This window comes from Pholis gunnellus (assembly GCF_910591455.1).
Source record: "Pholis gunnellus genome assembly, chromosome: 13".
Taxonomy (NCBI): Eukaryota; Metazoa; Chordata; class Actinopteri; order Perciformes; family Pholidae; genus Pholis; species Pholis gunnellus.
This window is the reverse complement of record NC_136540.1, coordinates 7,180,368-7,206,093: the sequence shown is the minus strand read 5'-3', so window position 1 is coordinate 7,206,093 and position 25,726 is coordinate 7,180,368. Positions and strand designations below refer to the sequence as shown.

The window sequence follows — 25,726 nt, the reverse complement described above, 5'->3', positions numbered from 1 at the left end:
AGGGAGGGAGAGAAAGAGAGACGAATATGAAGAAAGAGAAAAACAAAGATTAGAAATGAAAGATTGAAAATGAGAAAAGAGCGAGAAAGATGGAAAAGGGGATGGAAGTGTAAGAAAGAGGTAAGTTTAAAGAGGTAAAACTGCACTCAGATCACGTAGGGAGAGGAGGTTAGGGGCATAAAAGACCCTCTTTTACGATCCGAGAGGCGCACACACACACACACACAAACACATATATTCCTTCCCCCTGCCCCCACATTTGTATGTGCGTGTGTGTGTCCTCATGCAATATTAAATAGGCAGTATGTGTGGGTATAAAGTGTGGTGGGGCCGGGATGCAGTGAATTATATATCACTATTGATTTGCACACAGGCACACACAAACATACGTGCACAAACACACACACTTTATTAGATTAAAGCTCACAGCAAAGACACAGACAATGGCAGGGTCTAATAGCAGATGTAGGGAGAAAGAAAGGCCCTGTGGGACACACACAAACACACACACACACACACACAAAGTAGAAATGTAACAAAGGTACGGTTGAGAGCTGCTTTTCACTACAAGCACAGTCACAATCTTCAGCCAAATGTGTGTGTGAACTCTGAAGGACCAGCTGTTCATGTGGATGTTCATTTCTACCAATGACAAAAGAGAGAATTATCACGCTGCTCTCATTACAGTACAAAGCCTTTTAGTCTTTCGTAGCTCACTGCTTTGGTTTTACAGCCTGCAAATTTACTGTTTAGTCATCAACACCATTTCCAGCACAGCAGGCGGCTGTTCTCAACCAAAAAAAAGGTCTGATAAACCTTTACAGTGGTGCACAGCACCAACGAGCAGGTGGTTAAGTTAGCGACTAACCGGTTAAGTCATAAAGCGAGCAGCTGGTGATGGATGGAGGCCAAACCAGAGCTAAGAGCAGAGTGATCATTGAATGTACATTCATCAGGTGGCAGAAAGAGACACTAATCAAGGCTTAGGATATTATTTGTTCATGTGTCCAACGTAACTGTATATGAAAGTGAAATATTTCGGGGGTATTTAGGTCTCAGCTTGTCTGAGACTCTTTCAGCCTTCTAGTTGCCAAAAACATATTCACAAACCTCAAAGAATCTACGTTTTTTTTTTATTGGTTTTAACCCTCAGACCCTCAGTATTTGTAATACAATATGCAAAAACATCTGGCAACTACTTTTGTTTGTACAAGGTTTTTCCTCCGGGATCTTTTGTGACAGAAAGTTTTAGTAATTGTTCATTTCCATTTTTGCATTGCGCTCCCCAGAGAGAGTTAATGAAGACAGAGTTACCATTACGGGATGAACATCTCATTTTCTTGAATTTTGTGTTGATGAAGTTTCTGCAGCATGTGTGGTTACTGCTCTGTCTATTCCTGCTGATAATATGATAACAAAACTGTATGACAGAGAAAGACGTGTACACCGATAGAGATGGCCTGAAGGTGGTGTGCAAATGTGTGAAGAATTCAGTTTTACAGTGAAATCTCTATTGGTGATGTAATGGAGGTATCGAGTGGGAGATTCAACAAATAACATATATAAAAGCATGTGAATAGACATATAACTACACTGAAAACAACATTTTACTTTGTTAACTCATTGGTAGGGATAGTTGGTTCTTGTCTAATGTATTAATTTCTCCCTCGTCCTCAACCTCCACATTTAATAATGAGGTTCATAGAATTGTGGTTGAAGTCCAACAGCCCTCCACAGCTCCACATCTGCACCACGCTTTGTGGGTCGTGCCCACTCTCGAGCAATCGAAACAATTTGATTAAATTCCTCTTAAAATCATTTCCTTCCACATTGCCATAATATGTTCTCTAACTGCCATAAATGTGGAATATCCTGAGTAAGCATCCAGGGATGGAGTCAAGTTACTATGATATGCTCCTCCACTTCCCCTCTTCCATGCACTCTCCTCCAACGCCTACCCCGCTGTGCTCCCACTATCTAGCATTTTAATGCATCTATAGTCATGCTAATGGTCCTCAGAATTCAAAATAATGTCTTCTTTGTCCCGCTATGCCACTCAGCACTGATAGAGGAGTGGTATCTCTCTCTCTCTCTCTCTCTCTCTCTCTCTCTCTTCCCCCATCTCTCCCTCCACACTGACAGGATGTGATTTTGACAGAGACCTGTCAGTGTTTCCGTCTGTCTTTCTATCACGCTTATTCTGTGTGTCAGATTAAGGGAGGAACGGTGTCGAGAGTGCTGACAGGGCATGTCGAGAGGAGAGGAGAGGATGAGAGGGGAGGAGAGGAGGAGAGGAGGAGAGGAGGAGAGGAGCATGCGTTTTACATTATGAGTGGTTCCAACCTTTCTATTCATGCTGGTTGACCTTTCCATCAGTAGGTAATAGAGAGGAGAATGTCCTTTACTATAAAGGCTGGATGTTAAGTCACGCTCTTCTCTGCCCCAAAGAGAGAGGAGAGCACCTGATGTCACCCCACCACAGCCAGGGTGAGAGGGGGGAGGCTGGGGAGGTGAATGGAAGCACTGTGTGTGTGTGTGTGTGTGTTTGAGAGGGTGTGTGGGATGAGGGGCATAGGGGCATATGGTGGACTGATATTACGGAGGGGGGTAGCCATACTAGTGGAAATATATGTATGGGTGTGTGTGTGTGTGTGTGTGTGTGTGTGTGTGTGTATGTGAAGGGTGGGATGGGAGGGGAACAATATTGGTCTGCCAGTGCAGGTCATTGTAGAGAAAACATAAAACATAATCATCCATTAAAATGCAGCTTCACACCCTCCATCATGTCCACGATGGAGCTGCTGCAATAAATGTTGTGTGTGTATACACACACACACACACACAAGCATCACTCAGCTATGATAGATCCAGGTCTAAAAAGCCTAGAGAGAGACCGAAGATGTGTTTCTGGAGGTTTGGGGCAGGTCAGGGTGAGTGTGTGTGTGTATATATATATATATATATATGTATATATGTATGTCTGTATATATATTGATGTATATATTGATATATTGGTGAAATATATATATATATATATATATATATATATATGATTTGAATTATGATCAGTTAACAAGCAAAACATAAGGCCTAGTGTCTGTCATTAAGTAAAATTCTCCAGTTTTAAACACAAATATATACCTTTAATTTATAGTCAGTATTGTAAAACAAAAATACTTATAAGTGGAATAACTGGTAATCTACTTATATTTACATCGTGGAGCTGTGTCGTCCTTTAGGAAGCGGCTGCAGTGAATTACCCCGGGTTACTGCTGCTCTTTGTCCCCGGAGAAGAGAGTGATGAGAGTTATATCTATCTGCCAAGAAGCCGAGAATCTAAGCGACACCGTCGGTTTGGCACAACAACTTTTAAATGCCAAGTCTGTATTTCAAACTTACAGGCTTATTGGTGTCACAAGAATGCACCAATATACAAGGCGTACCCACACACACACACACACACACACAAACATGTGCACACAAGTCTTGCAGTGACACCATCGTACGCTGTAAATCTCCACTGATTGAGGGTAAGCGGGCTTCAGACAGCTCTGTGTATAACTAGCTCCAGACCAGCAGATGAGAATGGCTGGCAGCGAGCTTACATGTTTGTCATCTAAAAAGTATTCACCCTCCACTTAGCCAAGAACACAACCCAAACAATAGACAGCCCGTTAACAATGTACCATTATCCAGAGCATGATGGGAGGAGGGGTGTGTGTGTGTGTGTGTGTGTGTGTGTGTGTGTGGAGGGGGAAGAGGGAGAGAGCAAGAAAAAGAGGCGACGGAGCAAGCAGCAAAAAAAGAGAGAATAAAGGCAGAGAGATGAGAGGGAGAATTGCAGAGAGACCAAACTGTTATTTAAACCAGGCGGCCACGAAAACATCACAATAAATAACTCGGCTGTTTAGTCTCCACCTCAGACGCTGGGGGAGCGACAGAGCGCAACACGCGCCGGAGAGGAAGGGAGGTGAGAGAGGGGAGAATTAAAGGGATTGGGATGGAGTGGAGGGAGGGAGGAGGAAAGGAGGGATGCAAAAAAAAAAGAGATAAAACACATTACAAGATCGCTCTGTGTTGTCAGACTCAAAGGAGTATCCAGGATCGTCTCTCCTCTTGACTGATAAAAGGAGCAGCTTCACAGTCAAGTACCAGGAAGCATGCCTGCGTAGACACACACACACACACACACTCACACAAATGCGCACACACACTCTTAGCCTTTAGAAAACAACCATACATACATTTAGCTCTCATTCACATGAACAGAAAAGATTTTATTCAGTTGTTTAGCACCAACGTGCCGATGCACATTCAACTCCGCCTCACACCTTTCTTTTTTCTGCAACACATGCACACACACACACACACACACACACACACACACACACACACACACTCGCATCCGAAGACAAACACAAAGGCACACAGGCACAGAAGCCCTTTCCTCGTCCTCAGCAGAAAGAGTGGCACAGCGAGGGCACCTTTGACTGCACAGAGCGCCGAATCGCCAGCCAAGGCCGTTGATGAGAGGAAAATAGTGCTAATGCAGCAAGGAAGCTGTTCTTTCCCAATTAAGCCAATAAAATACATGCTCCCCTCCTTCCTGTAACTGCCTAATAAGCCATAAACACAGCTGAACATTTATAATTCTGGCTAGTCCATAAAAAAAGCACTTCCCATGTGTGCAGGGGTGAGGGGTGAGGTGTGCGGAGAGGGTGAAAGCGCTGGCGAGCGCAGCGGCAGCCCCAGCGAGCCGCGGAGAGAAATCGCTTTTTCTACTAAAAGAAATATTTAGTACCTCGCTGAATTAATGTGAGGGAGCGGGAGGTGGCGGGTGAGAAAGAGAGATGGAGGGAGGAGGAGGAGGGAGGAGGAGGAGGGCTCTGAGATGTCTGGATAGACCAAAGAAATGCTTCAGAATCTGCCTTTCCTCCTCCTCCTGCTCCTCCTCCTCCTCCTTCGTCTTCTTCTTCATCCTTCTGTGTTCAGGAGAAGCTGAGGATGCTGAACTCCCTGTAGAGATGAGATGAACACCTTTTTACACACACACACACACACACATATGACCGCCCATACACAAGGGAACGCATGCATACATACATATAGTGTATAACTGCTCACATTTCTGGAAGAATAACAGTATGGAAGTGGTTGGAGGAGCTGTGATAAGGAGGCCAGAGCAAAAATGAGGTGGAGAGGGCTGGAGGAGGAGGGGGAGAGAATAAAAGGGGTGCGAAAGGAGAGGAGGGAGAGCTGTGAGACAAATGAAGAAGGAGGAGAGGAGAAGGTAAGAAACAATAGGAACAGAGGGAGATAGAAGTGGAGGGCAGAAGGTGAAAATGGTTGGGATGAGAAGATGGTGAAGGGTTAGGAGAAGGAACAGTTCAAGTAGGAGGCAAGGGATGGAGTGGGAGGAAGTAAGACGTATAGGGGGAAAGGAAAAGGGTGAGAGAGAAGACGGAGAAACACGGAGTGTGCGTTCAGCAGCTTCCTGGATCACGTTTGTGGCCTCCACGCTTGTTGGCTCGGCCTTTCTCCTCCTGGGCGAGAGGAGTCATAAACACAGCGTGGGATCGCCGTAAAAACAGTTCACTAAAAGCAGTTTACTGACTAAATGCAGGAGCTTTGGGGCCGGAGGGGGAGAGAAACTCAAGAGGGATGGAGAGAAAGACGCAAGTAGACAATTCGGGCAGATTCTGTACATTAATTATCTGCCTCGGTTAAGCGAATATACTGCTGAGGTAAAATCCAGTCTTTCTTTTGTTACTGAAAATATGTTGCATAATCCATCCACACCTTATCTGTAAACGCTTATCCTATCCAGGGTCACGGTCCCAGCTGACTTTGGGTGAAGCCAGGGTACACGATTTTGATGATGCATCTTTCTATATATTTCATGTTTCTAACAGCCATTGGGTCGTAAAACTCATTACCATATCATTTAGCCTAAAAGAACTCTACTATTTCTATTCTTTAATCGTATAGCCTTACATGTTGCCATTCCATCACACGCACTACGTCTCCATAGGATGCTCTATCGTAGTGCGCGGAGCATGTTTCTGTTGTTTGTTGTGTCCCAACTGTTCTGCTGCAGTGTCAGAGTTTGTCTGTGGGCATCGTTACCATTTTATTTGATCTCAGAAAGAGAGATTACAACCTTTTCTGTTCGGCATCTGAAGCGCTCCGGTGAAATGTGCGAGGAATCTGCCCCTCAGAAGTGTGCGTCTCCTCACTGTGGGTAAACTGTGCACACAAGATACACAAGTAAACACCAAGTGTACTGTACTCAAACACACACACACACACACACACACGGGTGGTATGTGATGGAATGCAGAGCTGTGTGTGTGTGTTTGTCTTTCTTTCCTGCTATTGTCAGACGGAAATTGATATCCCCTCTCTTTACTGACAGACAATTGCAGAAGCTTCCTGAACTAATTATAAAAAGCAGCAACAGTAACTCACAAACCCTGTCTGTCTGTCTGTCTGTCTGTACTGTTCTTAACATGTCTGTTTTATAAATCCTTATATATCAGTGGTTTTGTTTATTTCACTCATATAAGATGCTCATTCAGTTCTGGCTCTGCAAGTTCACGGTGGACACAACTCACATACTATGACGTCTTATGTCAAATGGATGAAATATAAAACTGTTTTAAAATGTAAATAAATTGCAACACAGAAAACACAACAGGTTTAGCTGTGCCTAGATTTATTTGCACAAAGATGGAGATCATGCAGAACAGAGAAGAGACGGGGAGAGAAAAGCGAAAGGTCAGACAGTGAAAATGTACTAACATCGGTCTGAACTTGCCTCCTATTGTCCGAGTGTCTTGAAGTCCGGAAGTAGCATGTTGCATTTACACATACAGAGTATACACAGACATAAAAGGTGCAAGCGTAATATATAAATCAACTCTGCAAGAGTAAGCCTATTAACCCACGTCGCCTCTGGAACAGTATTCGTGGACTGGCTGTGTTCTGCACAGGTAGTGGCAGCAATCCACTTCCTGTTCGGATGGAAATCTCATCTGCGGGGCGAGCTGCCCAGGGTGTTGCCCCACACAAACACACACACAAATATATGAGAGGAGAAAAAATAATACACACACACACACAGTGCAGACCACCACCCAGTCTATTTCAGTTTGTCATGTATTGTCACCTGAGCTTACAGTAAATACAAACTCTCTGTTCTTAGCCCAGCTCTGCTTAGAGGGCTTTGTCTTTGTTTGTGTGTGTGTGTGTGTGTGTGTGTGAACCAATAACAACAGTCCTATTAATAAATGTGTTTCTTACTCTGTGGTATCAAGTGAATTCCTCTGTGTTTTAATTATATATTAGGACAGTATGTCATACGCTACATTTCCACTGCATAGTATTTGGTTTTCCATTAGCAAAAGAATTGTAGATAGTACTTTTGGTACTTTTGGTACCAACTCGCTCGAGGTTCCAAACGCGACATTGGACATCCTGCACAACATGCCATTTTTCAAATAGCCAAGCAACCGACTAGCAATGTTTTGCGACCCCGATTTTTAAAGATGACAGGCCACAAAATGATGCCGTACAATCGACGCAGTGTGACGTTCCTCCGTTTGGTTGCCGATGAAAGGATTCAGTGAGTGTCGCGTTGGTGATGTCGCGGCAGTTTTATGCAGCTACGAATCCCGCCTACACTGAGGGAGCACTATCCACAGTGGAAAAGGAAACAGAGAAAGGACCTGGTACCAAAAGCGTGTTGAGTCCAGTCGAGTCTAGCCGCACTACGCAGTGGAAATTAGACAGTTAGCACATCAGTACCTTCTTATCCCCTCTGTGTCAGGATTATCAAGGATTTCAGACTTATTAAGGCTTAATTCCGACCTGGAATTTGACTTCAATTAAGTTTTGTTTTTATAAAAAATGTTTTTGCATTGTTCCTATCAATTATCACATTTTACTTATAAACGTTTCTGTTGCAATTTGGGGAGACAGCAACCACTGCGGAGTCATGTAGGGTAATTAACACCAACGATCAAGATGGAAAGTTTAGGGAATTTTCCTGTGACACTTATGAAAAGCCTAATTAAACACAAATAGAGAAATAGCTACCAAAAAACAGCTCCGTCTTGTTTTCAAGACCAAGCGAGTATCATGAGATAACAACAACAGGACGTCATGTCAAAGTAACAGTACAAAAGGAAACAAAAGGACTACACTTCTGTTGATCTGATTCACAATCACTTGAGTGAATTACACATTGTATGCCATTTACAGTGTGATATTCAAGCTGCATAAAAAAAACAACCTGTTGTAATAATAATACTATTAATACTGTAGTAATGTCCTGATATATTTGTAATAATAATAATAATAGCAACATTAAGTAGGGAAGTTTATACAGAATACAAACGGTCCGTAAATAAACAGATACTCCACATGAACAAGATGTTCATAAATTAACATAAAATAACACAATTCTTTTAAAATCACATCATCTCTCTTGCAAACAAACTGATTTATCTGGTAAATAAAGTCACGACACTCTCCTGAGAGTTAACCTTAACCCTGAAGTGTGTTGTGTAACAGCAGCAAACTTGACAGATAAAACACGGGCTGTTAGCACACGCCCCCCCCCCCCCCCACCCCCCACCCCCAATTCACCAGTGTTTGACTAGACAGCAGTACCCAAACACAGGGACTCCTCACTACACTGACTTTACAAGGACTAATTACCGGCTGGCACTGAGTGCAGACAGATGGTAGAGAGAGAGAGAGAGAGCGAGAGAGAGAGGTGGAGAAGGAGCAGACAGGGAGGAAAATGAAAAGATATATATTGTCGTTCAAGTGTATGTGTGTGTGCTAGTTTGTGTACATGAGCTAATTTGCGTCAATAATTACCGTCCAGCCTGCAGCGGACAAAAGAGCTGCCTGAAGATTACAAGCTCATGTCTGACGCCAGTTTCATTCCTCTGCCGACTCTCACAACGGGCAACATTTTTTAATATCCGAAAAATGCCCCCTTTGTTGTTTGTTGCATTTTAACTGATACAATGGGCACACATGCGTGGGGATAAACAAAAGAGGAGCTGGGTGGTTAGCACGAGAAGCTGTCAACAAGTCCTTCGACCTGAATGACGAGAGCTTTTACAGCTCACAAGTGAATTGTTTTAGTTCAGTCTCGCCACTTTCATCAGCAGAAGAAGGCGACTGTTCAAACTCAAGGCAGCAGACAAACAAAGTTAGTGACTAGCTAGTGAACATGTGGCGCATTTAGCAGCTGAATGTTTCTCTCCGAGGTTGACGGAAACCAAACAGAGCTAAAGGGAGGGTGAATATTGGGTACATTATACGTTTTTCATGTTGCTCTGTGTCTGCTGGTTGTGTAACTCGGCAGCTGTTCGCCACACATATGTCATTGACTATGTTTACATGCACAATAATATTACACCATTATTCCAAATATGACAATATTTGGCCAGACAACTGGTTGAATGGCTCGGATACATGCCCGTACAAAATTCCCCATTTCTTTTAAACATTATAAAAGACTTCAACAGGTTTTTGAATATGCGCAAATATCGCTACGCTGACCTTTTCAAGAAGGTCGCGTGTAGCCACCAGAAGCTCTGAAATTGACTGTCTCGGGATTTTGTTCAGGCAAAGCATATTTCTTCAGCTTTGAGTGAAGCTATCTGTCACACTGCTGTGGCTTGGCTCCATAACCTCCGGGGGGGGGAGACCCTCTCCGGTTGGCCACCCCACATTCACAGGAGACTCGGGTCTCGGTGAAGAGCCAACACCAGCGGGGTAAACAGATCTGATCCCGGACCGCCCCAACTCCCTGCCAGATCAGCAAACTTTGTATTTCTGCTGTTAGACCGGTAAATCTTCCTGAACATTTCAGGCATAGGTGAAGGGACTTTACTGGGACACTTGAATTTAAAAGAACCATCACTCATGTTAACAGTTACTCTTGTGCTTTTCAGTCAAGTCAAGATGTCTGTATGAGCTTGTGGCTGGAAAGAAAAGATCAAGTTGACTTTTCCTGGATAGACAAAGGAAAAAATAAATGTCTTTCGTAAATTGAAAAAATGAAGTTCTCTTAAGGTTCTATTTTTAGGCTCTGGTGCTCTCCTGTAGTCCAAATCTCTCCTCTCTCCTTTTTGTTCCTCTCCATGGCATCACCCTCGACCCCATCGCTCTCCTTCTTCTCCTCCACTCTTTATTCAAGCCTTCTTTTTCAACCCTACCTCGCTTTTCCAACCAGCCTCCCCCACCCCATCCCCCTAGTTATTCCTCCCCCCCCTCATTCCTCTCCCCTCACGCCACTCTCGTTAGCCGGGTATAAATCTCCAGAACTAACCCAGTAATTTAACCCATTAGCATCCCAGATATGCGGGTGGCACCTAAATTACGACAGTGCAGAATAGTGATGCATGTAGCCCCGGCCGGTGAATTTACAACCTCTCGTTACATATTCAACCGGCATAAATCAAGCGCTCCCAGATGACACGCGGCCTTATGGGTAGGCACGGGCCGAGGTGTAGGGAACAGTCTCGGAGATCCGAGTTAGTTAATCATGTGGAAATAAGAAGCATAACCTAGATTCACACAAACACCCACACATACAGTAATATGAGGAAACGCACATACGCAGGTACATGTAGTTCTATACTTGAACACACACCGACATGTGCATCCACAATATACAGGGAAGCTCACTCTTCCATACGCACAATACACACACACATAAACTATACAAGCAGGCACAAACACAATAAAGTAATCACTAAATTAAAAACACTGAATCTAACCACAGATTTTTTGTTTTAGGCCTGTCCCCCACCTTCCCTCTCTTTCTCTAACTCCTCCAAACACACACACACACACACACTCTGGACCAAATGAGTGTTTCCGTGTGTTGATGGTTAAGACAAAGAGCACAAGCAGCCACCACTGTGTGTGTGTGTGCGTGCGTGTGTGTGTGTAGGCGTGTATGCCTCTGGTGTTATCTCAGCGCACGGTTTTGGCAGCAGCGCAGGGGCGTCTAGTCGTCACAGCGGCGGCGGCGACAGCCAGTGAGTGATAACTGTAGTAAAAGTGTAGTAAACAGTCTGAGTGATGGCGGCTGTCGGCGGGGCCAATTGAGCGTGTGACATCAGCCATGACACATCAGCGGAGAAGCACAACGGTAATGACAGCATCGCCACGCAGCCCCTCTCCGGCTATCTGTTACTGCTTAACAGCCGCCACACACGCGTATACGCAAAATGAACATATAGTCAGTGAAAGGGATAAATCTCACTTTCAGCTGCAGTTAGAGGCTGCAATTGATCCAAAACTCTCCTAAGTCATGAAAGGGGATTTTTCTTTATCTCTCTCTCTCTCTCTCTCTCTCTCTCTCTCTCTCTCTCTCTCTCTCTCTCTCTCTCTGTGTGTGTGTGTGTGTGTGTGTGTGTACGTGTACATCCATCTTTGTGAGAACCAATTTGAGTTTTCGACCTTGAGAGTGAGACATTTTCGGAAAGTGAGGACATTCGAGCTGTTCCTCACCTTTGGCGAGACGTTCAAAGGCCTGTTTGAAGGTTCACACTTTGGTTTTTAAGTTTCAGTTTAGAGTTAAGTTTAAGTTACGGCAAGGGTAGAGAGTAGCATTTAGTTGCGATGGTGAATTTACGGTAAAACATGATTCATGCTTGTGTCCGCACGGCCAAAGTGACTTGACACCGTCGTGACACGGCCCTTCGCGGGTTGCGTGCGGCAGGCTTTTGTCTGTCGACCCGCACATTTTCTAACTACATGACGATTGCGCCCGAGAAAATGGAGAACTCTGAGGAGATGACAGTTTGGAGAAACACGCAAGGACATATAAAAGATCCAATTGTTTCCTCATCATGATTCTGCATCAGCCCATGTCCACGTGGCCGTTCTTCAGGGGGCTAGGGAATTAATTATGTCAATGAGGGGTCCTCACAAGTATAGAAGTAGAGGGTTGTGTGTTTTGGGGATAGGCCACGGGTAAGTCAAAGCAGGGAAATCTAAGGTACGTAGGTTTGGGGTTAGTTAGGAAGGTGAAAGGTCAGAAGCTCTGGTCTCTTGAGAAAGACAACAAACACTGCTGGTCCCAAAGGAAGAGACTCTGTGTATCATTATAAAACACACACACACACACACACACTCTCTCTATATATACCACAAATCATTATAACAGGTAGTCTTATAATGAGGTGGTCACCCTATAAACCTTCTCAAAACTAATCCTCTCATGTCTCTCTCTCACTCTCACCTACCAGCCTCCCATGAGACCCGCTGGCTGTGAGGGACTTATAATTAGACCTGGGGACACAGACTCACACAACACATCTGAGTGGAGAATATGGTCCATAGTTTGACAATAATTACTGCAAAATCCAGGATACGACGTCCCAAATCACAAGAAAGCTAAAAAAAAAGGTCTAATAAAACGAAACGTGTTTACTCCACTATTTTGTCACTGCAAGCACTCTGAGCACAAACAAACTCCTGTGAATAGTTACAGAGTCACCGTATCTTCATCAGAGAGAACTTTTCACAAGATAAGATGTAATGAAATAAGATAGAACTGTTTCATTTCCAAAGATTTGCTCCAAAGATGCGCAGCATACATAGTAAAGTAACAATATCCTGTAGACCGTAGATTTTTGTATTTTGCTATTTTTAAATGACTACAGTGAGGTTAACGTATCATAAACAGTAACCACGACATTGCTTCCAGAAAGACATGCCACTGTTTATTTCATTCTTTTCAAGGAATAGCTGAAGATTGGCAAAATAACCCAGCAACCAACCCTGTAAATCAGCTGATTGTCATTTTTACACATCAAATTAGATAGTGAGTTTAAGAAGATGCTGGTAGGTGAATTTTGTAACAGTTGGACCGAGCCCGGCTAGCCGTCTCTCCCTGATTCTAGTCTTTATGCTAAACTAAGCTAGCTAGATGCTGGCTGTAGCTTCATATTTAACAGACATACAAGACGTACAAGAGAGTGGTATCAATCTTCTCATCTGACGTAATAAGCCCAAAAAGTTTTTCTTAAAATGTAATTTTGCTTTTAGGCAACACAAATTAAATTCCATTCATCTCCGCTGTATTGAAGTGGATGCAGAAAAATCGTAATCAGAATAATAGCTTTCTCTGATTATTGGACATAATCACATTGCTGAGCTGTTTAAACATTGAAACTCTTTATATGTCGGTCTTCTTCTCGCTGTCAGCACTAGCAACACAACCACCAAGTTGCCATCACCTTTTGGCTTTCAGGGCAGAAAGCGTGGTTTATAAATTCTCCAAGAAGACCATCTATATTTATGCCAAAGCCACGGGTCACAGAGACGAAATGCAGATTCACAGTCTTTCATTTTAAATAAACACCCAGATGATAGCGGTGGGGTTTGACACTTAAGCTGGCTAACACCTACGCAGCGTGACCCGAGTTCAAGTGTTTCCATCTCGCTTTCTTCGCTCGGAGAAAGATACAGAGAGAGCGAGTGAGAGAAGGAGAGAGAGAGAGAGAGAGAGAGAGAGAGATAGAGAGAAGGGGAGGAAGAGGGAGAGAGCAGCATTTGACCTCCGAGGGTCAGACCAAAAATTCAGCTCTCTGTGATCAATAAGTCCAAGAAATACATGCACCCACGCAGTGCTGTCACAGATACACAAATACACATTCCTAATGGGCACATACAAACTCAAAACCTGAACACTTCAGCGTGAGACATCCACACACACACACACACACACACACACACACACACACACTGCGGAAGAGCTGGCCTCAGCTGTGCTCTCCTCTCGAGCACAGCACTAACTGACGGCTAATCGATTAGAGCTTGGTGACCTCTGACCCCGCTAGCTTCCTGTCTGACAGATTACACCTCCGCAGTTCCATAAGACTCGCATTCGCCTGCCTCTGTGTGTTTGTGTGTGTTTGTGTGTTTGTGCGGCTCAGCTTTTCACTTACCAGCTCTACAACAGAACAGAAATAACAAGTCTCACAGAGGACAGTCCATTTCACATAGAAGTGTATGTCATATTACTGTGTGTGTGTGTGTGATGGGATGTTTTTTTGTCTATGGCAGTGCAAAACACAGTGTTTGTTGTTGTTTGGGCGTTTGCTGTGTGTTACCGTGGCGACACAGACGGTGTGCAGATCAGGCAGCTCAGTCTGGGAGTGGTGGTGCATTTGTGTGTGTGTGCGTGTGTGTGTGTGTGTGTGTGTGTGTTAGGAGGTAGATAACAATGCCCCTCTCGGCAGGACACTGGTGCTCTCTTCCTGGCCTGCTCTGCACGGGAAACACCGCCCCAACACACACACACACACACACACACACGCACACAGATATTTATACCTGTGTGGGTTACAATGACTTCACCAGCTCGCACAGGCTTAACAAAGGGAAACAAGACCTCATTGTGGACTAGTGTCCCCCAACCCATACACACACACACACACACACACACACACACACACACACACACACACAGAGGAGTGTAGTGCTTGCAGACTCAGCCATCCGTTAGATGAGACAAGGTTAGCATTTTTATTCCGACATGGCTATTAATAATGAAATGATGCATGGCTGGCACATTTACACTCTCTTCTCCACACCAAATTCCTTTTTACAGTTGAACAAACTCTCTTACAGTAGGTAAACACACTCATGCTCGGTCTCCCAAAACACCTCAACCACTAGTTCACTTTGTGGTAGGGGGAAAATTCCCACTCCCATCTGTGTGTGTGTGTGTGTGTGTGTGTAGTCTGCAGGGAGTTTCCAGATCAACTAAATTTGTTTGCTTTTTAATGACAGAGCTTAAGATATTCACAAACACATGCACACACACCACCACCAACCACCTATCGTGAATGAGCCGCTCTGTACCTTTCCCCCTTAAACCATGCGATGTGTGTGTGTGTGTGTGTGTGTGTGAGAGAGAGAGAGCGAGAGAGAGAGACTAATGGCTGTCCAGTAATGGGGGCATGGTAAGAGAGATCTCTGTGTGTAGGTACCCAGAGGCTTCTAACCACAGTCTCATAGCCCACCAGGAGGTTATCCACATACCACACCAATACACACACACACGTCAGCTGCTTTTGTTAGATTACCAGTGAAGAAGTCATCCAGTCCAATAGTAGGTTAGATAATCACTCACTGTCAGTCAGTCAGTGAGTTTGTTGATCAATCAGCCAAGTCTGTAAATCCGTCGATCAGTTGGTTAATTTGTCAGCCAGTCGGTTAATTAGTCATTTAACTAAATGATTGATATAGATTTAGCATAATATTATGCTTCCTGTTACACGTTGTCTACGCCGGCTTGATTTCTCCCTCTGTGATTCCAGTAAACTGTAATACTTGTGGCTTGAAATGATTTCTGGTGCACCGTGTCAGGTCTATAAATCCATGCAGTGCGTTACCACAGCCTGGTTCCAGACCCCTGAATCACTGCCCACATATCCCATTTCCTCAGCAATTCAAATAGGTCTGGATTGTGTGCTTATTGATGGTTGTTCACCCTGGTTAGAGGAAACTGGGCCAGCTAGACAATATCAGATGGGTAGTCGATTTATGACACGATTAAAAACAAAACATTGTTGAGTTGCTTCATTAAAATGCCTTTAGTAAGACACCGTTTTTTAATGTATTCTCCCCTTAAAATGAATTAAACTGTACTTTTCATAAATAAATTGAATTACAACCACAGCACCTTAAGGTTGTACACTTTCAGTTATTCTGGACACATCCATTTAACCACTCACACGCTGCATAAAAGCAACTGTAGTTTTTGACAACAAGCAGCCTCATAGAGTACACAAGGCATCATAGCAGCTTCGACAGAAACAGATGGGAAAATGTGTGTTTGTGTGTGTGTGTGTGTGTGTGTGTGTGTGTGGCCATCGGGTCTGTGTTTTTAGGGTAACGTGATCCTTGCCTAAGGGTGTGTGTTGGGGGGAGTGGAAAGTGGAAGACAGGAGCAGGATGGGAGGATGAGGGAGGTGAAAGAGGAGAAAAGGGGGAAGACAGAAAGAGGAAAAGGGTGTGGGGGGCTTCAGTTATAGCCCATGGCAGTTCAGTTTTCTTACTAATATTCAGTCGCGTTTCACTTACACACAGATAACAAGATGGAAGGAGAAAGAGAAAGCAAGGGAAGTTGAAAGTCTGTTTCTATCATCAGCTTGTATCTCCTTCACTGGCAAAATGTACCGAAAACAAACTACAAACTGAAAAAAACAGCAAATGAAAACAAGTTAAACAAGAGGAAAGAAAGAGAAAACACAAATAAAGCATCATTGCTCCCAATATTGTCAACACAACCTTCAGCTCTGACCCTGAACGAGCCAAATACAGTTAGTTTAGACAGTTAGTCGACAAAAAATGGTGTATGCGTGTGTGTGTGTGTATGTGTGTCTGTGAGTGTGTCCATTAAAACGGCCAGTTAAACTAAATCAGCAAGTAATGTGAATGCCGAGCTTCTAAATGCTAGGACAGGTGCAGACTGAGACTAAATGAGAGAAATGAATAAAACATACTTCTCTCTCTCCCTTTCCCTCTGTCCCTCACCCACTCAGCGCACACACACACACACACACACACACACACTCGCACACGAGCACAAACACAGTGAGAGAAGTGAGCACTGACATTAAGTCGATGGTATGAATAATTCCCAATAGTCCTCATCTCCAAGCAACTGCTGACCTTTAACACAGGAAGTGATACTGCAACACCAGAGAGAGCGACAGAGAGAGAGCGAGAGAAAAGTGTATTAAAGTAATTGTGTCGTATGTAACGCACACTATACCGACTCAAACTTGCCTAAAAGAACTCAAATCCGAACCAATTTTATTGTATGGTCATGAAGTGTGGGACGTCTTGACAAACCAAGACATTGAGAACTATAAACACTCATGTGACACCCTGCCAGTTTAAGAACATCCTCGTCCACACAAACTAAAATTAGGCAAATTTCCACGTTTAATAATGAGCCAGCTGTTTTGTAGAACAACACCTCAATACCAGTAACCTCAGCCCCTTTCGTCACACTATGTCAGCACCAAATTATAGCCAAACAAGATTAAATAAAGGAACAGTGTGTAACATTTAAACTGTTTTCACAGAGTCGGCCATCTTGCCCCGCCATGTTTATACGGCAGCCCAGAACGGACAAACTAATTAATTAAGGACCACTGGCTCTATCGAATGCCTTTCGCCCTTTTACGTTACATCTCTCAGGAATGTTATTTATTTTATTGAAGTATTATATTTGTTCCCAGTGAGATGTTAATTACTTTTTATAGTGACTTTGCTGTTGTAAACATTACTGTTGCTGCTCTAGAAACAATATTTAGTTACGTCTAAATTATAAATAACTTCTAATCCTTTTCTGAATATGTTTAATTCTATATACAGTATGTTGGCTGCAACCTCACCGCTAGATGCCACTAAATCTCCCGCACTGTTCCTTTAACGGGCAAATGGACTGTGGTGGCCGATGGCACCGTCTCAAGGTCCGATTCACAAAAAGTAATGGCGCTGATGATATTGCAGAGCGCAACGCGCCCATAACGTTTTGCAGCTGAGTGCAATTTGTCCCTTTTCTGCGTGTGGTTGCAATTAACCATGTGGCAAAGTATCAATGTTGCCTTGGCGCCAAGGACACAGCGGTAGACAAAAAAGAAAAATGACATTTTCGGACCGCGACCTACCGGTCCTGACGGATGAGGTGCAGAGGCATTCCTCAATACTGTGGGCAATGAATTGAAGTGAGACAGAGAGATACTGTATTTGGGGTTTTAACATCCAAGTCTGTCAGTGCTGTTGAGTGTAAGAGAAGATGGCAGAGGAAAGTCTGGTCGTGTCACCCCTTATTAATACGCTTCAGTTACCACCGACTCTCTGAAGACGCTCACAATTTCAACTGCATGTGGCTATTTGCCCTGATCTTTGGGAATTGTACTGTTTTCGCAAAGGCTCATTTGTATCGTCCTGTAATGGGTTAAATTTAGCAGCAAATACCCCATTTAATAATACGTGCATATAGCACAGGAGCACCATGACGCTATTTGCTTGGCAGCGCAGTTATGGTTGCAGTTCACCCTTCGAGGGTGGTTTGGGAATTACACAGTTTCTTTTTGTTCCTATTTGTTCAGGTTTAGGGGCCACAAGAGCCGCACAATCCATTTGTGAAGTCGGCCTTGAGAGTCTACAGCGGCTCTGTGAGACTGTATGTCGGCACTGCAATGTTTTGAGCAATAAGCTAATTAGTGCCCAATGCAGGCTGGTGTTTAACTGGTATAATGTTAACCGTCAACACTGTACCTAACTATGGTCATGCCAATAGAGTATATAGAATACTTTTGAGAGGAGGAGAGGATCTGGAAGAAAGGAGGCCAAAGAAAGAAGAGAGATGAGGACGGGTCACGAAAGGAGAAAGCATAATATCTCACTGTCTATTTTAGATATGTGAGAGAGTGTGTGTATGCGTCAGACAGTGACAGTTGAGCGAACAGTGACATACCAGGTTGGCAGAGATATTTTAGTAACTAGGCCGAGAGAGAGAGAGAGAGAGAGAGAGAGAGAGAGAGAGAGAGAGAGAGAGAGAACACAAAGGCAAAAAAGATGAAGAGATCGTTTAGAAGATCCCCCTCGGTCCCTTCATCGCGTTTCTTCACCTCCTCCCCCTCCTCTCTCTCTCCTCCTCCAGCTGATTGACAGCGCCCCCTCCTCCCCCACCCAGCGCTCTTTGATTGACAGGACTCCCCAGACTGAAGCTCTTATCCCCTGAAACAAACCTTGCTCTGCTCCTCCTCACCTTCTTTCTCTCCTCCGTCTGCCTAGACAAGCCTCCTCCCTCTCTTCACCCCCTCTCCCTCTCTTTCTTCCTTTTACTCCCTGTAAATGCTTTCTTATCATGTTCACCTCCTTCTATCCTTTTTCCCGTTCCTTCCTCCTTCCTCTCTCTCCCATCATGTCTTCTTCGAGCTGTGACCCCTCTTAACCCTATAGATTACGCACACACACACACACACACACACACACACACACACACACACACACAAACACACACAAGCGCAAACACACACACACATACACAGGGAACCCCTTAAACCCCTCAGGCTTATGTGGGCCCCTTTAGACTTTGGGAGCACACATACTGGTACCCATAGGCCCCCTACACACACACACTAACACACACACACACACTCTCAAACCGCCTTCCTCAAGTCTTGACACTGATCTAAGCCGTGAGCGCACACTGCCTGAGACTTTAACCCCCTCAAACTACACACACACACACACACACACACACACACACACACACACACACACACACACACACACACACACACACACACACACATACACACACAGCCTGAGCCTATTAAGCCAATTGTAGAAGTCTAAACAGGCAGTGAACTGAGCAGTGAGGTAGGTAGCCCCTCAGGGCCACAGAGAGAGTAAAACAGAGTCAAAGAAGGAAAAGAGAAAGACAGAGAGGGAGGGAGCAAGGGAGAGAAGGAGAGAGAGGGGGATGAGAGAGGGTGAGGAGGAGCAAGGACAAGAAAGAGGAGGAAAGAGAAGTGAGGAAGGGGGGAAGTGGAAGTGTGGGAGTAGAAAGAAATTGAAAAAGAGGACATGAAGACGTTGAGTGAGAAAAGACAGTCGGAGATAGAAGGAGGACAAACTCAATGGCAGCCACACACACACACAAGAGGAGGAGAGGTGGATGTGGCTCTTTAGGAGTCAAGCAGGCGTATGATAGGATATCGTTGCATGTCGTTAACCCTATATTAACCCCGAGAGGCAGCGGGACACTCACTGCGCTACAACATGGATTAACTGGGCCACACACACACTCACACATACATACATGCATACATACATACACACACACTGGCGCGATGAGCTAGCCATGTCAGTCAGACGCATACACACACACACACACACACACACACACACACAAATGCACACAAGGACTGATTTCCTCACCATGACACAATGCAATGAGCTGTCAATCACATGCAAACACTCTTTTCTCCATTTCTTTCACCTGTTTGTACTCACAACTAAACGCAGAAGCCAGAGGTGGTTGAATTTGTTAAAGCATGATGAAAACTGGCAGCAGTATTGTTTATATGACGTCACAATAAAATTGCATTTTGATGTCATATTGTTTTCCTAAACGTGTGTATTTCCTGTTGAAAAGGGATTGTTGAGAGGACATGCTGATGGGAAAGGCTGCATTAGGCTACATAGGGAAAATCTGAAATGGTTGTATTGGTTCAGTTCACCCTGAACCCTTCTCGCTGTTTACTCCACATCATGTGTTTCCTCCAATAATTCGCAACAAGAATGTGATCCCTCACTGGCTTCCCACCCAAGTAAACACTGACAGTCCCCCCCAGAAACAGAAGTCGGCTCAATGCAGTGCAGAGCAACTTGTTTCTGTTCCCTGATCCGATCTCTGGTGTCGAAATGTTGCTACTTTAAATCCAGACGTGGGAAACTCCTCCCCTTGAGCCATTCAGTGATATTGGCAATTTGGGTGAATTCAGGGTTCAATCGGTAGAGACGAGCTATAGGAGTCTATACATGAACTGCCTATGGCATGTAAACTACAGCAAGTCTGTTAATTGTGTCTGTGGTTCCCCCGCTGGGGCTCAGCATGCCAGCTGCTGTCAATCAAACACAGACATCGTCACTGCCCTCCTGCCAAGAGAATTCTACGGAAACATCTTTATTTCATCCTTTTAATAATAGAAACATATTAACAATAAATCTAAAAAACAAAAAAAGCAAAAAGGGGATGACTAAATGGGAACCTGTTTACGAGCAGTGAGAGTTTTTTTTGACTTTGTCTTTTTCTCCACATGTTTGGGTCGGACAGCAGACTTCCAGATGTTAAAGTGAGAGGCTGTGAACCACTGCGGAGTGGGCTGGGGGGGCTACAGGAAGTATCCCACGGTATCCAGGGTAACCTTGACATTCCATCCTGACCAAGTTCCCTGACATCTCCCACAATTCACTCTGCTCCTCTTCTCGCCATAAAACACACACACTCACACACACACACGCACACACACACACACACACACACACTAATAGTCCCCACACATCAATGCTCCAAACGGTCCAGTAACACACATTATGATAATATATGTATTATTTTGTCACTTTGTGTCTAATATATCACTTATTCAGTCAGCGGCCCAACCCAAGTCACAACATACCACCCACACATACACGAACACACACACACACACCTTCCAGGCAAATATATAATGGTGTGTAAGCTGAGATGTCTGAGATAGCCGACAAAAACAGAAGAATGGGACTGTGGTGAAAGATAGAATAATGTCCTGCAAACACACACACACACACACACACACACACACACACACAGCCTGAGAATTGTGCTCTTTGAAATAGCTCTGTCAAAGCTCACTTTGAGACACAAGTGTTTATCCACTTCATAAGATTTCTCCAAACACAAAAATAAGTGGAGGAGGTGAGAGAAAGGAGAGCCGAATCCTTAAAGCTAAAAGTGGGAATTAAGGTGCTTGACTTAGGAAAGGAGAGGAGATGAGAGGAGAGGAGAGGAGTGTATCATCATACATCATAAAGATAAGGATTTATTTCTATGGGGTCAAGATAAGATAATATTTGTTTTATGTTATGAGTGAGTTACATTTATATATAAATACACATTGACAGAGACACCTAGACCTCCTGTCACATTTCTCTTGGTACCTTTAGATTTGATTTGAAAAAATACATGAAACATCAATTCATAACTATTTGACCCTGGAAGAAATTACATGAAAGTGTTACTCTGCCTAAAACATGTTTCCTTTGTTGTTTTTGATGGACGACAAAACAATTTTCTTTTTTTACACGTTTGTCTGTGTCACCTGTCAAAACGGTCCTAAATATTTGCCTTTGGGTTAAAAACTTGAACATTTTAATATCTTGATTACTGTGCAATTATTGTTTGTTAATGTGGTTTGTAAGAAGCGACCAACACCGTGTAATAACGGAAGAGACTATCTCCAAAAATGATAAAGCTTCTATTGATAGTGGCAGTCCCTTACACCTTGACAATAACAGGTATAGACCGGTAGGGGTGGAAGCTTCCACCGGTATATTATACCGAGATATTTTCATCGCAATATGAAATAGATATTAGAGAGGTAATTATGACTTGTTTCATTTCGTAACACTTGCTCAAAGTAGCTTACAATATATAAGTAAAACTACTTATGACGAGATTTTTTTCAATCAAAGCAAGTATCTAAATAAACCATAATGTGTTTCCCATTTCATTTGAATTGCACATTTTATACATAGAACCACTATAGATGACAATAACAAAGTAAAAAGTAACATTTACAATTTATGACGGTTACATTGAATTTAGGACGGTTAAAATGTTGCCGTGGATTTGCCATATAAATATAAATTGCTACTGTCCGTGCTTCAAAATTCTATCGTGATATGAATTTTAGGCCACAGTGCCTATAGACAGGTACGTATAGTTTGTAGCAGCCAGTGACGAAGTAGGAAAAGGTTGGAGGTACTATGATGACCAGTCTTCACAGTTTAAGCGCCCTACATAAAGGAATCAGCACTCTCTCACTCCACTCCCTGTGTTCATCTTTAAAACACACACACACACACACACATAGACATGTACGTGCAGAGGAACCTGCTCACAGAGGGTTAAAACAACTGCCAAGAAGAAATCAGATTAAAATGAGGTTGGATCTCATTTCAGTTTTTCTCTGTCACTTTTTTCTTTGCTCATGACCCATTTTTCTGTGCTGTTGCAGAAGAGACAGAGACTAAAAGAGGAGAGGGAGGAGGGATAACTTCAGTCCTCCACCTCGACATGAAGAAAGCAAAAAAAAAAAACAGACAGACAGACAGGTAGGAAAAAAAGTGGCAGACAGACAGCTTCTGCTAGTAAACAGCTCTGTATTTTGAATTGTGGAGAGGAAACACACACGTCTGAGCATTGTTTGTTCATTCAAGTCTGAAGATGTGTGTGAGTGTGTGTGTGTGTGTGTGTGCCCGGATCTGCCAGATATGAGGTAGCAACTGAGCAGCTGATGTCCCCTCTGCACAGGTCAATGACTAAATTACTGAAGTGCACCTGTAAATAAAGTGTGTGTTTGTTACTTCCCGCTACTTTCAGCAACTCACCACCACTGATGAGACCTGCTGTTTGACTCATAAACGCAAAGCATTCGATCTCAAACGTCTCAATCCGCCTTCCATCAGAAGCCATTGATTCTATCTGAGGCGCGTCTATTTCAGGAAGTGACAGCGGATCATCTAAACACAAACATCCCGCCACACGCCGCCATTCAAACAGGTCAACACGGTCCATCATCCGGCATGTGAGTGTGTGTTTGTGTGTGTGTGTGTGTGTGTGTAGGAGAGACAAAGATAGAGACGGAGTGAGAGACAGTACCTGTCGATGATAACAGGGTCTGAGGGTGTCTCATTACGGTTTCCGCAGCTCTTCTTGTCACAGCACCGGCTACGAGAAGAGAAGAGAAGACAGCAGGAAAAAAAGTGAGAAAAAGTCCGACACAGGAACACACGGTACTTTATACAGCAGTTCAAATGTAGACGTTTAAATGGGAGTGTTACAGCATATCATGTGCTTGGTCTGTACTGAGCTTTGACTAAACTTAACGCCAAATTCACGGACATTTATCAGATCTGTCTGAAACAGAAAGTCTGGCAGATCTACACTGACAACTCAAAAAAAAAAAAAAAAAGATTTATATGACATGGAAAGTGAGGGTATAGCAGGATGTGAAAGACCAATCAGCAATCAAGGAGTTGCTTGTGCGGTCAGACTGTCCTCCGAAGAAAAACAACACAATCGGCCGTTTCAAGAAGTGCCCCAAAATGACATCGTTTTACATTCAAGTGACACAAACCCCCTACAGCGGCTACGATTATGAAATCCTTCCCTTCGGGAGCAAAAGAGAAGGTCAGAGTGGACGAATGAGTCAACAAAACCTCTGACTTTAACACTGTCTGTTGTTTGCTTCCAGTTTCCTAACAACAGTCAACGTTGGTATGTTTTAAGCTCGACCGTTATTGTTTCCAAACCTTAACTAAGTATTGGTATTAACCCAAAGCATGATCTCTCCTTTAACCTTTCCCAGAAGTTTTTGTACCTAAATCCTAACCAAACTTTTACCATAGCATTGACATATCTAAAACGCAACGGTCAGTGAATAACAGACACAGAGATCATGTTGATGTCTATGTTCTCACTGCCTCATGGATAAGACGACCAACAGGACAATCTCCTGGAAACTGGATCTATTGTTTTTTGGATCTGGAGCGAATCATCCTATATTTAACCCCTAAAGACTAACCTAAAAGAGGCTGTTGAATTTCATTTTGAGATAGGACTTGCCACCATGCATGTCTTAAAAAACTCTACGTGACAACTTCTACTCCATTCTAACTGTACTGACACACGGGTGAGGTGGAGGGTGGAGAGGATTGAAGAGGCCTGAGGCTCAGAAGAGGAGGAGAGGGTGGGATACACACACACACACACACACACATATATGTTAAAAAAAAAAAGTAAAAAGAAAGAAAACTGCCATGCGATCCAAAATTCACACATATGTACTGCTAGTCTGTCAAAGCTTTCTTGCGTGCATCAATTATGAATAAAGGTGTAAGCAGGAGGGGAAGCATAAAGCCGGAGGGGGGAGGGAGGGAGGGAGGGGGAGTGGAGCGAAGATGAAGAGTGAAAGGATGAGCGTGGGAGGGAAAGCTAAAACAAGAGAGTAAGAGCGAGGGGAGGAGAAGGGGAAGGGAGAGGTTCGGGTGGGAAGAAGAGGAAGGGGAGACTTCTCAGGTTTCCCACCGTCACAGATGGCAGAGGTGGAAAGAAAGAGACTGATACGTTACACCTCACACATTGTCTCCTATCTGCCGCTCTGCCTCTCTTTCTGCTCCCTCTGTCAGTTCCTTTCTGCTGCTCTATGAACTGGGTCAGCACACGGCCCCAGCACCAGCGGAGGGGGTTAGACGGGAGGAATGGGAGAATGGGGGAGCACGGGAGAAGAGGAACGCTAAGCCTGAGGAGGGCTAGGAGGAAAGGGAGCGATGAGGGTGAGGAGAGGAGGAGGTAGATGAGGAGGGGAGATTAAAGGAGGACAGTAGAGGAAGAGGAGACGGGAGCGGAGTGGAAGATGTTATAAATGGAGTTGGGGTGGGGAGGAAAACGAGGGGTGGGACGGGGGTAATGTAGCACTTATTGCTCTGGATCCATGGTGATCTAATCATCTGCTCTCTCCCCCTGCATCTCCCCTCCTCTCTCCACACACACACACACACACACACACACACACACACACACACACACACACATTTAAACAATAGAGTCTCAAAAGTGATTTGGAAATGCCATTTTCAGCGGTTCTATATGTGAAAATGTAAGTACAAAATGTCTGCAAAAGCTTTGGTTAAGGTAAGTCAACAGAAACAATTGGTCAGTTAATCAATTAGCGGATCAATAGAAGAGGTTCCAGCTTCTCAAATGTGAGAATTTGCTGCTTTTCTCTGTTTTGCATCAGTGTAAACTTAATATCTTAAACTAGCCATTTGCAGATGTCATTTTCACTCAGTGTCATGTAGCTTTCAATAAAGAGCTGGAAGCAGCTGGTAC

At 43.9% G+C, this 25,726-nt stretch overlaps 1 protein-coding gene across 7 annotated transcripts in view; it reads right to left on the bottom strand.

Annotated features, from left to right (window-relative positions):
• The window catches only part of LOC306705118 (transcription factor COE1), a gene marked incomplete at both ends in the record, with an annotated part of 78,103 nt that overhangs the window by 40,432 nt on the left and 11,945 nt on the right, over nt 1-25,726 (bottom strand). For 6 of the 7 annotated variants that reach the window (XM_079171806.1, XM_079171808.1, XM_079171807.1 and 3 more), the window contains one exon: nt 23,495-23,563. The exons of the other annotated variant lie outside the window; for it this stretch is intronic. In XM_079171806.1, the coding sequence (XP_079027932.1) occupies nt 23,495-23,563 (69 nt within the window). The remainder of the gene's footprint in view (nt 1-23,494; nt 23,564-25,726) is intronic. 7 annotated transcript variants of the gene reach the window in all.